The sequence below is a fragment of the Orbicella faveolata genome, unplaced genomic scaffold, assembly GCF_042242905.1.
Source record: "Orbicella faveolata isolate gen_17 unplaced genomic scaffold, um_ofav_v1 contig_34, whole genome shotgun sequence".
NCBI classification, from domain to species: Eukaryota; Metazoa; Cnidaria; class Anthozoa; order Scleractinia; family Merulinidae; genus Orbicella; species Orbicella faveolata.
Genome location: NW_028301563.1, coordinates 12,515,331 through 12,530,541, shown reverse-complemented (window position 1 = coordinate 12,530,541; position 15,211 = coordinate 12,515,331). Strand labels below are relative to the sequence as shown.

At 37.9% G+C, this 15,211-nt stretch overlaps 1 protein-coding gene across 1 annotated transcript; it reads right to left on the bottom strand.

Annotated features, from left to right (window-relative positions):
• Positions 1-11,618: 11,618 nt before the first annotated feature.
• Positions 11,619-12,218, bottom strand: LOC149104827 (uncharacterized). Its single transcript, XM_089298893.1, has 2 exons — positions 11,993-12,218; positions 11,619-11,783 (listed from the first exon to the last, which is right to left on the bottom strand). Exons 1-2 carry the CDS (start codon positions 12,204-12,206, stop codon positions 11,626-11,628), a joined length of 372 nt encoding a protein of 123 aa, XP_089155019.1. The 5' UTR covers positions 12,207-12,218; the 3' UTR covers positions 11,619-11,625.
• Positions 12,219-15,211: the final 2,993 nt, after the last annotated feature.

The window sequence follows — 15,211 nt, the reverse complement described above, 5'->3', positions numbered from 1 at the left end:
AATTTCAGCTCATTCTGTTTTGTCTTTGTATCAATTTCTCTTCCTGTTCTTACAAAGACATCCTGTTTAAATTACGCACTTATTATGTAAACAAAATATTCCTATCTGCGGGTTTGTCAACGGCGCCTACAGGAAAGAATTTCTTCTTGTAGGCCTGGCCTATTTCAATGAAAGAAATGTTGCAAACTCATGTTTTTACAATCACTCATATAAAAACCTTCAACTTCGTCGACATCTACCGTGTTCCGCAGCTTTGTTTTGGTTCCTTATTATGAATTTTCATGATAAAGTTAGCCTGAATGTTCAATACATATCTATAACAGGACGCCATTGCGACTTAGACTGTTCGCTTAATATATTCCTCCGTTTTGTTAACGTTTTGACAAAAGGCAGGATGTTGAACATTATATTTTACAGGTCTCCATGCGTATGATTGTGATACGTTAAAAGTTACTTAATTAATTAAACGCCATCCAAATGACTGAATTTAAATTTATTCTTTTCCTTTAGCAAACATATTGTCCCTTTTTTAATTTTGTCATACTCGTGAAAAAAAATTCTCAGGCGTCAAGTTACGCTTGCAATGTAAATATGGCAGATTTTATTTTTTCGAAGACGTTTCACTTTGTTTTGTTTTGTTTTTTTTTTTTTGCAAAAAAAAAAAAAAAAAAAAAAAAAGAGTTTTTTTTTTCGTAAAAAATAAAAGTGCTACAGTCGAACCTCCCGTAAGCGACCATCCAAAATGTCAAGCTTAGGTGGACGCTTAAAGGAGGTGGTCGCTATCAAGAGCTCAAACCTTTTTGCCGGTCAAAATTTTGCCTCATTAGCATGTGGTAACTGCAGAGTCTTACCCATAATTTAAATGTCTTATTCATCAGAAAAGTTAATTTCGAGAGAAAAACCGGTACTTTTCGGTGAGAAAATTTCTATCTCTTGTACTACTCAGGAATGCGATAATGCTACAACATCTTACAGTGTGTCTTGTTGTCAAATTTTCGGTCTCTAATCTGTTCCGTGGTCGCTCACTGAAGGTTAAAAACAAAAGAAAATTTAAAACTTTTAACTCTAAAAGTGGTCGCGGTCGCTTACGAGAGGTGATCGCTTACAAGAGGTTCCAAACAAAGTGATCTGACTTAGAAACTTTGTATTTTGGAAAACTGGTCGCTAACGAGAGTTGGTCGCAACCGGCGGTTCGACTATATACTACATGCTATTATGTCACTCTTGGTCTAGAGGCAAACCAACAAAAGACGACCACATGTATAATTTCCAAGTTAAAAGTTTAACACTGGGTAACCACGCACTGAATGGTAATTTCATTTCCGGTCGGTGCGGAGTCGAAGACGGTTAACAAACATCACTGACATGCGCAGAACATTGAGGTCATTTGTTGTTTCCGGTAGCCGTTGCAATCTGTCACGGTCGTCCTTGCTAAAGGTCTGTCTCCTCGACAAGGCTTGCATGTATACCGAACAATAAGGGACCATTCAATATTTATGCCTTAGGGGAAGGGGGAGGGGGGCTGGAAAATAAGAGGGGGGATGATCAAAAAATTAGAAAATGAAGAGGGGGTCACTAAAATGAATAAGGATAGGAGTGGGATGGGGGGGGGGGGGGGCTGTGTATTTCTTTTAGCCATATAGAGCATACCGGTGAACACTTCCAAACAGTCCACTTACATGGGTCAACAAATACAAAAACAGTCGCGACAGTGAGAGAACGACCTCACAATATTGCGCCCAGATCGGGTTTGGCCAGACACCTGTGCTACAACAGGTACTCTGTAACTGTTGGTTTCCTTTTGAATCACTCTCGCTTTCCGATGAATCAGAGCTACAAAGATGCGAAATAACGATATCATCTCCGCTGTCAATTTCCGCATCAGAACTGCTGTCCATATCATCGTCACTGTTATCATCTTGCAGTACTTCGTGCCGCTGAAGAGAGACATGGGTATCAAGTACCTCACCCATTCTGATCAAGGCATGTTCAGTGACTCGTTGCACCTTATCATTTTTCTTGCCCTTTAATTGAAGGTTGAAATGACTGACAGATACTTGAGAAGCTCTTGATTGCTTAATTGTCCAACTTTACCAGTGCGACAAGGAGTGTTCCAATCATAGTCCTCGAAGCATTCCTGCTGTTTCTGCTTGCGCTTCCTGTTGTCTCTGCTTGCATTTCTCACGTCATGTATCTGTTTAAGTTTGCATCAGGTCTTGCGGGTTCTTTAGCATTATTTTCTTTTGACATGCTTTTAACAACACAATTCTTTGCTATCATTTCATTGAAAAACTATTTTTGGACTGAACAATTTGCATGGCAGAAATTGAATGACAATATGAGGCCTGTTCTCATTATATATTTCTTTCATTATCTATATTTATGTTTCTTTATATTTTATTTCTTCCATGCCGGCTGCCTTGGAATTCATCACCAAAATTGTCAACTGGAACAGAGAGTAACAGCGAAGGCTATTTTAAGTACTTGTATAAGGACCTAAAGCACGAAAGGCCCAAGTAATTCAACAAAATACTCCCAGACATGTACAAACATGCACAACCTAGACTACGAGTAGTCCCTCTTTCGCTTAGTCCGTCGTGCGTGACGCGAAAGAAAACCGCGAGAAAAAAAATGGCCGCGCGAAATCCGCCTATGCCCAAGAGTTTGCCCTTTCACGGCCGAGTGATTTTTCGGTGTAGGATTTCTCATCTTGACGTCCTCTTATTATCGCCTATTGTCAATAACCGCGGGAGATATCCTGAATAAAATTGCTCTGGCAAAAACATGGGCCGTGAGAAGTATATCTTCGTTCAGAGTTTTTTCAGCGAAACTGCCAAAGAAGTTTTAAAAAGAAGACGGCGAATGAGGCATCTTGTAAGGATTTTCGCTGCGTCTGTAAGTGTAAATATAAAAGTTATGGCGAAAATTTCAACTGCAGAGTTTCAACCGAGAATTTACATTATGTGTTTGACATAGGAGATCATCCAACTGCGGTGAAATGTTTGCCGATAGCAGCGGAAAGTTTCAGGTGAATGTCCGGTTTCAAGTGAAAGTCCGGTTAAATCTTTCAAATGGACGGCAGAAAGGCCAAGTTCAGTGAATTTATATTCGCTGACTTGGACGATGCTGCTGAGCGGCGAAATCACTAACACGCTCGCAGTCGGGTTGGAGGCGGAAAGCTTTGCCAAACAAAACACTGGATAAATTTGAATCTTTCCAAAGCCTGTTGGCAGATTCGCAAGAACATCACGGCGTGCGAAGCGCGATTCCAGCGCTTCGATTTGCTCTGGTACCACTTCGATTCGCTCCGGTTCCAAAACATTCCCGCAAGACGTCACACGTATCTCGAATGTTGTCAACGTTGTCAACGCTCGTAACATAAGCCAATCATATTTTTGCGTTGTGAGAGCAACGCATAATTCAAACTCTTGGGCTTAGGCGGTAGTCCCTCCTTTCGCGCGGCCATATTTTTTCTCGCGGTTTTCGTCCGCGTCACGCACGACGGACTAAGCGAAAGAGGGACTACTCGTAGTCTACGCACAACCCTATTTGCTGGATAACCTTACAAGGAAAGGAAAAGAAGATTTCAAACCCAAAAATATCATGAAAAGGTCAAGCATGACTTGAGTGTTCTTTATTTCTGAAACAAATGAAGCCTCCTGTTTTAAATTGATGAGAATGTCCATGACACAACTAAGGCCTAATCATATAGGCATTGTGTCTAAAGGTGTTAAAAAATTCGAAAACATTATGTCCCAAATGAAAAAGGAAGAAAATTAACATCCCATCTAATTTGGGGACACTTTTTAACAGAAATAAACTTAAGCCATGGGCCAGTGAGCAATATCAGTATACTAAAACAGTGCAAGAGGAACTTGCTCAAATGAAAGGAGATGTCAGTGACAAATAAGAGAAGTTTTTAAGCATACAGCAAAGTCTTGAACGAGCATTCAAAGGTTTGCTAAATAAGACAGGAATGAAGAACGGAAGACAAAAATAAAAAAAGGAAAAGAAAAGCTGAAAAGGGAAAGAAAAAGCGCCTAAACAAAATCCAAGAAGAAACAAGGCGTAAAAACATCAAACGTGATTCTGAGGAAGCTTACAAGTGTATTACAAAACAAATACTTCTGTTAAATGCACTAGAAAAATTGAGACCAGACTGGCGCAAAGCTCGATTAGCAAGCCTCATTAACAAGGGAAATTGGCATCCAGAAGTAAGGATATGTGCACTTGCGCTTATGCAAAGCTCACCGATTAAGAATTAGAGGCAAACTGCCATGAAGAGGAAGGACATAGTGAAGAAGAAGTGAAAAGTGAAAAAGGTGATTGCAAAGAAAGAAAGAAGTGGTGGAGGATAATAAAGAATTCAATGAAAGAAATTAAGTGTCATTGTGAGAGAGAACCGGGCAGTACCACTAGATCGAGGTCGGCCGTTTACTTTCATCTTTTCACAGTATAAAAGCTATCCGAAAAGATTAACAGCCATGACATTTAAAGGAATTTTATTCAGTTTAACATTCTGAAACGTGTACATGAGTTTTTCTAAAACAAACATATACTTACAGATTTATTGCATTCATGTCTGGATGGAACAAATGTCTTAACTAGCGAGTTTAGAGATTGTACTTCTAATTTAATCAATTCAATCCTGAGTTTATCCACCCTCATTTCCATCCAAATCTCTACAAGTAGGCTCTTCAGTCGTTATTAACAGACTGGAAAAATTTATATGAAGAGAAGTTGTTCTTCGCCGTATTTCTTATACGTTTAACACTGACGGTAAGTTAATGTTTAAAACGAACCATGGTTAAGTGGCATGTTTTGATTTCCCAACAGAAACACCTTTCGAGATCATTACATACAGAACATCATTACGTTCCATCCAGACTTGTGGCACATTTAAACAATAAAACAATATTTACACCGACAGGTTATAACTATATCATGCATTCAGAAAGAATGCTTTAATTTACTAACACAGAGGTTTTTACCCTAAATTCCCAAGGTAATTCTCATTAATTTGCTTTGACTTTGCCTCGCTATGCTTAGTGATTGGTTTAAAAGCCTAGCGTCATATTTTCAAGCAATCCTAGCTAAGCCTCGCTCGCACATCTTTCCTCGAGTTCGTATTCGAGTTCAATATTGCTTCAGTCGAATGTCTGTGTCCTTTTTGATTGGTCAAAGTGATTACCTTGGTTGTCGTTTTACCACAGTCAGTTAAAAACCTCTCTATGTGTTGAATATTAAAATATGTTGGATAAGTCATTACTAAACGTTGTATTGTACGTAACGTAATTTAATTAGTACTGCACTAAGATGGCATTGGGCCCCGGTGTAGCGTGATAGTGCGCAAGTCATTTGTACAGTTTAAAAATTTTATTTAGATTCAAAATTAATTGGTTTCTGCTGAAATCTGTGAGAGAACTAATAATTTTGTGGGATGCAAATTTAACCAGGAAAGAAATTTGGTGGGATAAGAGTTAGTTTCATCCTCAACTTGAATTTTCATTTAAGTTAATTTGTTGCTATTTGAAATCTATTTTTGCATCATGAACAAATTAATCAACAATAATTCCAGCGCTTTTCTTTTGACTCCTGGTGCCTTTTGTCGCACGGAAAACATGACAAAAGCACTATCATGGTACTGGCATTTTGAATCACTCTAGCGCTGCGGTAAATATAACTGAACATACATGTATATATATATACATGTGTATACCTTAGTTGTACTAATCCCCTTAAACATTACATTATTTTAAGTAACGAGGTGAATAATGATTACTGTTATAATAATAAAGGATCCTTATTCATAGTTTTAAATAGACGTTAAAATTTACAAGGTACTTATAGACTGTCCCAATAATAACAATTTTTAACTATAATCCAACTTGTAAGCAAGGCAATTTTGGGCATTTTGTAGTTTCTGCCAGAAATTGTCTCGTATCCACTATATTTAAACTCAGGTAAGGCAAATGAGAAAAGTTAGAAAGGAGTATTGATATTCATTACTAACATATGCAGAATCAAATAACAAAGGTACTGGACGTATATCTATAAGTGACAATTGTCTGTTTAAATACCTTACACGATGTTAGCACTACAGCTTAAATATATTTACAAAATTAAAGTAAGGAATTTGATCATTCCCTGAAAGATGCCTGTCTGTGGAAATAACTTCGTTGCCTGGAGTCTATCACAGTGGAGTTAACTAAGGAATATGAAGACTAAGATTGCGAAATAATGTCCTAATGACGTAAGGCAAAATCCTTGAAGAATTAAACAAAGTTTAATGTAAATCGATCTGATAAAAACTGAAATTTTCATATCAATCTGATCAGAAAAGTTGAAACACCAAAATGAATTTTGAGACAGATGTTGGGCTAAAAGAAAGAGGAGACTTACAAACTGAATTGTTTCTTTGTTAGATTACCGAAGGAAGAGTTTTTTTGATAGATTGAGGAAACAGGCAAAATTTCTGGAAGAGATTTCTTTTGTTGGCCTCTTAATATCTACATTATGTACAAACAATTTACCAGCTCAACATGCTGCAACAGAAATCAGCACCCTTGGAACTTTCAGAGTTGAGATAATTTCTTTTGTAAAATCCGCCATATTGTACCTAGAGAGTTCTACCACCGTCATTCCATATCAGCTGGCATTTTCAGCCGTGCAAGGAATTCGTAATTCTCTCCTCTCTATCCGTCTTGTACGTGTAAGCGCCGGACTCTATCGCATTCATTGGTACTACGGCGGCTAAAACCGTGAGCCAAAACCTTTGTCACGCCTTGTGTAAATATTTCACAACGTCACCTGCTTCCTTTCATAAATCCGACAAAACCTTAGTGGTTTGTGTCTTTGAAATGACCGCTAGTGTGGCTTAAATGCAGGCGTTTAGTGTATGTTTGTAAAACTACCTGAAGAGATCTGTTACTAGTTTAATGTTTAATTTTAATTTTAAAAAATGTAAACCAAATTTAAAAAGAAACAAAAAGTTGTAATTTAAAAAAAAATTATAAAACTTCTCGGTCTGGTCATACTACAGAAACTAGGCTGTGCTACTAAGTTAAATTTACGAGAAGTTACTATTTCATACAATTGCAAAATGCTTGTATAATGTCTGGGATGTCAGCAAATTTTTAAGTTTGACTGTTGTCTGGGCAATAGCCAAATATGTTTACTAAAGAACTTTTGGCATTCCCTACAGGCGATTACACTAGATACATTTTTTGGGAAACCAAATCGAACAAAAACACAAATAAACAAACATACAACACAAAAGCTAACCTACACGAGCTAAAAACGTATATATTGTATATTGTATACTGCTTATAATTTCAATCAAAACTGGTTAAAAAGTGTTCAATAACTTTTAAACAAATTAAGCTAAACCGATAGGAAAAGCAGGTTTTAAGATAAGACGTAGTAATGGTTGTTCCGCGCAATCAAGAAAAATTGTTACTCTGGCTTTCATATAAAATTTCTTTTTAAAGTCTCTTGTCTTGAGGAATGGAAGTTATGAAAGTTTTAAACAACCCTCACTTTTCACAAATTATATACACGACTGAATATTGAAAAAATTATCAGATTTTAAGCTTTTGTAATCACACACTATTTCCCTCTCTATAAACGAGAGCAAATGGATTGCTCAAATCATCGAAAATAATAGACCTGCTTTGATTCAATATCTTTACTGCAGGGCCAAACAAATTTCTCAGAAGCTCTCTTAGAAGACAAACTGTGGAAAGTTATAACAAATCAACTTGAGCAACTAATTCTTTAAATCCTTTACTTTTGTTAAGAGAATGCGTGTTACTTTGCTAACGCTATTCGCATTGATATTATTGCTATTCATCTACTAGCTCACTGTACAGCGTTACAGTGTCTTGCCTAAAAAACAGCCGCCTTATGTCACGTCGTCAAGTCTTCTCCCGAGAAACGCCCGAAACTCGATGTGCATTTTGTTTGTTTATAGTGGTCAGGTTGTTCGTAATCCAGGTTTAAGAGTTGATGGAGGTTTAAAGTTTTCTTTCATGGGTAAAGTATTTTCTTTGCTTACTTTTAGAGGACTTAGAGCTTGAAAGCCGTCGTCAAAAGTTGAGAGAAAAAAAATGGCTTAAGTTTATAAATGAGTAACACTAATTTTGGACTAGCTTAGTCATGCTTTGAACAACCAGGTCAGGGTTAAGTTTTGCTGTAGGTAATCATGTCGGGAAGTAAATATCCCGCTTGGCACTAAAAGAGACAATGATCTAAGTCTCTTGCCAATACTATTCAACTGAAGCTAACTGAAACATACGCATGCTATGACCGGATTAGTCAGTGCTGCAATATCGGGCATCACAAATCCGTGGGTTAATTAAGTTGTAGATATAATAGGAGCCGCAGTTCTTTAATTGAATGGAGAATGATATGTCACAACAGTAAAACCTATTAATGCAGACGTTTCTTGTGACTTTACCCTCAGCCACTGTAGGATGATCACCATTCAACCAGATAGGAAAGGCTGTATCACAACGGTCCATCGGTGGACATGTGGTCACCATTTTTGTGCCTGCAGCTCCTTGGAAGCGATACCAGCCATTGAGAGTGAGGTCACATTCGTGGTTTACGTTTACGTAGTCATATTGTCTTTCTGCATCTGTCAGATTTTGGTAATTTTGCCAGTGACATACATCAACTAGAGGAAATACACAAATGTGTAAATAAATATGTGATAAACACAGAAGACATTTGACATATGTAGTCTTGTGTTTCGTAGTCATATCTTCTTTCCGCGTCTGTCAGATTTCAGTAGTTCTTACATATGTCAACTAAAAAAGACAAACAAAGTAATACGTAAATAACTCTCCCCTGATCCGTAGATACCTCTGTCGTGCTGTGTCGTTGGGAGTTACTTGTAGTTTGAATACAGTCACTTCATATATTTTGTTCAATTTTACATCACTTTATAACATCCGGTCATGCACAAACATTTCTATATGATTTGGTCTTCGTTTCCATTTTTCCTGGGAACAAGCTAGGTTGTAAAAAGATCATCGCCACCGAAATATAGCTTCTACAATAAGTATTAATTACCACCTTTTTGTCTGTTTATACGAGAAACTCTTCATATTTACATTTGAAATTTCCAGTTCAAATGCTGTTGGGTTACCTGCATGTAAGCCATAGTTGAATAAATTCAGCGCCAGTGTTTCTCCACTAAGGTATGTTTACTCTCTGGCATTGGATAAACCGCAGGAGGAATACCATGTGGGATACTTTAACCAACTATGTAGTGGATTCTAACTTCATATGGGTTATTTATTATTTTTTTCCTGATACTGTAGCTAATTAAAACAGAATAGAAGATATTCCTACTAATGATAAAACTGTGTTGCACCTTCACAAATAGCACCGTTCTTTTTCTTTATTATTTTTTTCCTGATACATGCCTACTTGTTAAATAAGATTCTTAAATGTGGCAAACCGTCCTTACATAACGACAAATAAAGTTCTTAACAAAGGGATGTAAGTCTTACTATTTCAATGTCACAATGGATGGCTAAGTGTCCCATTACGAGCATAAAAGGGAATTCTGGTGGAAATAAACTATTTTACACATTAAAAAGGCGAAAAAAAGTGTCAGAAAAATCTCAAGAGAACCTTGTTACGAAGGAAAAAAGTAGAATTGGCGCCTTAGATCCACTCCAAAGTTTTTACATTTCTTAAGTGATTACGCGGCATATAGAAACACCTATAGCAGATACATTTTATTAGAGTAATCGTGTGGCTGGCTAACGGGAAACTTTCAGTGATATCAACCACACAGTACTGCCATCTGCCCATCGATTGTAGGCGTTTCATCCCTGCTACTTGCATGTGGTATTACCTGCTGTTATCTACAGCGATTATCTCAATCACAGTGTTCCAGTAAAGTCTAGTGCACAGCTGCAGTTGAATTCGTTCACTCGTCTAAGTAACTCTTCGCATCATTTCGCCTCCACCTGCCCACAAAAGGTGTAAAATCGACCCTGAATCGAAGCCATACCCATGCGGTCAATTCCCCATCTGTCCCCCCTTCACCAGATTGGAGGTTATGATCATGGAACTACACGTCCTATTGTGTTTAGCATGTGTAACTTTGGGTCGTGTGTCCGCTCACAGGCAAACGTTTACAAGGAAATATGCTGTAAAGAAGGAATTAAAACATTTCTGCTGGAAGAGTAAATAAGATGAAAGTTTCACAGCAACTGGTAAAAAAGGTTTATCTTTTGGTTTCCTCGTGGCAATAATAGTCAAAGACGACTTTCTTTTTGTTTTTCCCTTTTCCAGTGGCTGTCAAATTCTAGGAAATACACCTTTTGATTGGCTCCCAATCTTTGTTACCTTTGCTGTTTTATTATTTACACGAACGATAAGGTTGGTGAGGTTATCTGTTTCGATTACCTGTTTCACATTGCATTCCATTAAATCCTGGTGCGCAGCTGCAGTTGAATCCGTTCACTCGGTCTGTGCAGGTCCCGTTGTTCTTACAGGGATGACTTGCGCAATCATCGATATCTGTTTCAAGGTGATAAGGCAGAAAGTTAATAACGGTCACATTCGATAGAACTTGCAATAACCAAGAACAAAACTCGATAACAAAACTATTCTTGAAGTTAAAAGATACAACGCTGCAAACAACTTAGAAAGAGATTAAAACCCGTAGAATTTGAAAGAAAATTAACTAGTTTTGGCTATAGTTACCTGTTTCACATTGTGTGCCATTAAATCCTGGTGCACAGCTGCAGTTGAATCCGTTTATTCGGTCCGTACAGGTCCCGTTGTTCTTACAGGGATGACTTGCACAGTTATCGATATCTGTTTTAGAAGAAAAGATTGAAAGGATTAAACTGCAATAGCTTCTGTTGATATATTTGACGGAGCCCGGCCCGGAGCAAATAGGCAAAAGAGATCACTAACTAACTAGAGTTTTCTGCTTGTGATAAAGAAAAACAAAACATCTTTATCAAATGTCCATCATTATCATAATCCAGTCAGGGAATGGCAACGGATCTGCTCCTTGAAATATATCTGTTCCACACACAACTTCTTGCTGGGTGGGAATCTTCTGGTTCTGACCACCCGCTGTCAGTTGCACGGGGAAGATAGAGCCTGTTTGACTGTTAATTATTAGTCGAGAGAAGATAGCAGACCTGAAACCCATCTTTCTAGCTCTCGGATTCATGACCTTCATAAATGCTATTGCCGTTTTAACTCTAAACAAATAGTTTTGCGCAGATGGAACCCGATTGGGTTTTAAAGCTGGGCTTCTTCTTTATGAAGAGCATCTCATAGATTAAACAGTCTATGTCCATGTCTTGAACGTTATTTTCGCTATGGGAACGTTTATTGCCGGAAGGGTTAATTAAAACATACAGTGCTGGTTCGATTACATTAATAGAAAGGTAAAATAACTTAAATGTAAAAGCTCGTAAAAAATTGATTTAGCGCCAAGGTTGTACGCATCGCAAATATGCCTTATTTTATAGAATACAGAGTCTCTAATCATAGAAACAGCCTGGAAGTTGACGCATTTTATAGCGCGTAGATGAGACTTGTTACAAGAGGTTTGAAAATAATAAATCGAGGTAAAACCCCGAACGTCTAGTTACCTAGTTTAGACATGTCACAACGAGCCAGGACTACCTCGCCAGGTTTAATTGAATCGAACCAGTAATTACCGCTGACTGCATCTTCTCCTTCACTCGCCCTGATCTCGGCGCATGACTCAGCTGGCAACTCGGCAACGGATCCAAGGGGAACTAAAAATAGAAAAGTCAAAAACATTGTTTTTTTTCTTGGCGCTTTTCTGTCATTACTAAACGCCACTATTGTTAAGCTCTCTTGACGAAAAACTGCGGGCTTTGTTCGTAGTCGTCGGGATGCAATGAGATTCTGGGCACGCCTGTATACGACACAATTACTCTCCTCAAAAAAAGATAGAGATCAATTGTTCAAAGAAGAACAATACCTCTTTTCCTGAATCGCTTAATATAGAAGCGATCGCTGTCCGGAACAAAATCTTCAGGTCTGGCTTCTTTGGTGCGGTTGTTCAACTCACATATGCCTTGGCTGATGACGTAGTTAAAGCTTTGACATCTGACATCATCATGACACTTGTCTAAACAATTAAGCGGCCAGATTCCGGTCTTCTCCTCGATGTAGGTATGTCCTTTTAGCATCATGCCACGGATGGAATATTCGCCTCGAATTATACACTGCTGAGCGTCTAGTTTATAAAACATCTGAGACATCAGAAGCACCGTGATGGCCATACTTATGCCAGCTTCTGAAACTGTCATATGGAGAGAAAAATATCGAGTCTTGCATAATATGTTTCTTGAACCGTACATAAAAAATTAACTGTTAGATGCAAGCAGCCATTTCGCTCTCTTATAGCTCAGTATCAATGAGCAGAAATACCTGTGAATGGCAGCGACACAAAACGCCACTCCTTATTACACAGTGTTGGTTGTAAGCAATCTTGTAAGGTCTGTAAGCAATCTCGAAATAAATTTAAAAAAACTACAAAATAATCTTGAATCAGGCAACAGTCTTTACTTGAAATGTATTCGTCGAATTCTAGGCCTATACAAACAAAGAGATAATAAAATAGACACACTAAAAGAATCTAGAATATCTGAAACAGAAGGGAGGTGCTGCCTCCGTTAGACAATCTCACTAATAACGCTCTGTATCTAGGGAGCGGCTGGTGAGGGAACGCTTTGTCAATCATTGAAATTTACTTCAATTTGTGAGAAAAAGAGATGAAAAACTCAGGCTGCGTCCACACTACAATGGAGAAATTTGAAAACACGGCTATCTTTCTATGGTTAGGCCTGCCGTCTCCTCAAACCCGTCATGAAAACGCTCTTGAAACGGCAGGAATTTGAAAACACGGCTATCTTTCTATGGTTAGGCCTGCCGTCTCCTCAAACCCGTCATGAAAACGCTCTTGAAACGGCAGGAATTTGAAAACACGGCTATCTTTCTATGGTTAGGCCTGCCGTCTCCTCAAACCCGTCATGAAAACGCTCTTGAAACGGCAGGAATTTGAAAACACGGCTATCTTTCTATGGTTAGGCCTGCCGTCTCCTCAAACCCGTCATGAAAACGCTCTTGAAACGACAGGAATTTGAAAACACGGCTATCTTTCTATGGTTAGGCCTACCGTCTCCTCAAACCCGTCATGAAAACGCACTTGAAACGACAGGAATTTGAAAACACGGCTATCTTTCTATGGTTAGGCCTACCGTCTCCTCTAACCCGTCATGAAAACGCTCTTGAAACGGGAGGAATTTGAAAACACGGCTATCTTTCTATGGTTAGGCCTACCGTCTCCTCTAATCCGTCACGAAAACGCTCTTCAAACTGGAGGAATTTGAAAACGTTGGCTTGCGTTTTAGTCTGAACGAGAAACATTTTGGGTTAGGGTTCCTCGGTTTTGTTAAAGTTTGGACAAAAGGTAGGATGTTGAACGCGCACGTTACATTCTATAACCCAGCATGCGATTGTTATAAATTAAAAGTTAATTAATTAAACGCCACTCCAGTAACTGAATTTAAGTTTATTCCTGTGGCAAAGAGATTGTCCGCTTCCAATTTTCCATAGTCTAGAAAAAAATATGTATTATCAGTCGTCAAGTGACCGTAACAAGACCAATACGTCTATCTTTATTTTTCCGAAGACGTTTAATATTGTGTTTCGAAAAAAAAAAAATAATCATGTTTTTTGAAAGTTTTTTACAAACCTTGTGTTTCCATGGTATTTTCCGTGCTTTCTACCTTTGTTTTGGTATAGTTGAAAATTTAAACAAAAAATTTCGTTGTTTTCCCGTCAATTATTTTTTTTGCTCAAGGTGGCTCCTGATTAAGTCAGCTTAAATATTGAATAACTATCTGTATGTCAAGGCCTCATTGCAACTTAGAGCTTAGCTTATCTTCAAATTTAAAAAAGAACAGGAATTTTTGATGAAAGGAAGGATACTGAAGATTATATTGTGCAGCCATGGTTAAAAGTTAGTTAAACGCCATTCAAAAAACTGATTTAAATTAAGCTGAAAACGCCGACTTGCGTCTTAGTTTGGACCGGAAACATTTTGAAAACAGAGCTTTTCGAAAGCGATGACATCGCGATAATCAAGTGAATTCCCTGCCAAAGTTTTTCTCAAACACACGCCCAAAACGACCGGTGATTGTTGCATTTTCCAAATTTTTCCAGCGTAGCGTGGAAGAAAACATTTGCTACGTTTTCAGACGTGGTCTGTCGAATTAATAATCTGTAACGCTGTTGTTTTTTTTTTTTTCTGGAAAAGAGCTGGTTAAATTTATTCACGCAACACCTTAACTTTTTTTTATGTTTGCTTTCTTCAATTCACTGAATCCGATATCGCTCACGTAGACAAAAAGTAGACGAAAAAGTTCAACAAATACACAGAAAGAAAGAAAACAACGAAAACACTCGGGTTCGCTCGCTCAAGAGAAAACCGCATACTGGCCTTCAAACCGGAACGTACGTAAACAACAAAGATGTTTTCTGCATAATTTGACTTAACTGAGGGGTTTTAATGATGACATACGGTAATTTCATACGGTGAAGAAAATGAGGTATTTCAAATCCACCTGTTACTGGTAATAACTTCTTTATTAATTGTCGAGTGCTTTCGAGCACGTAAGAAGTCGTTCAGTCTTATTTTCAGACTACAGGAATCAAGGGATAATTACCTTTGTATTAGAAGACTGAACCGAAAAAAACTGTTACACAACCTATGGGCATAAAGTTCATATTTATGCTGATGATTAAATTCAGATAATATATTTTTTAACAACAGCATTACATATAGTAGGAGATGTTTGTTAGACTATAACAAGAAGCCAGCATTTCGATTATTCGCCGTTTGAACTCCAACTTTTCCTTCCCTTTGAAGATATTTGAAAGATCTGTCCTCAAAGATCACACAAAATGCAAAGCAATGGATGTCAGATTAACTACTTTGCCGATTTTAGTAACGAAAAATGCGCGCAGCATCATCCTTTTTAGGCGATATGATACAAACTAGACACACATTTTACAGATTCCTTCATCTTCGTCTCTATTTAGATGCTGACAGAGAATCATTTTTAAGAACGTAGCGAAGCTATAAGATAAATGCATGTAGCAATTTGTCGGCCGGCGTTTTGTAAAGAATTAT

Bases quoted from the DNA above. Each gene is read 5' to 3' on its own strand.
- LOC149104827 (XM_089298893.1), bottom strand. From the start codon at position 12,206: ATGATGCTAAAAGGACATACCTACATCGAGGAGAAGACCGGAATCTGG. The intron at 11,784-11,992 runs GTATTGTTCTTC...TTCTATTTTTAG, and splicing joins TAAGCGATTCAGGAAAAGAG to TTCCCCTTGGATCCGTTGCC.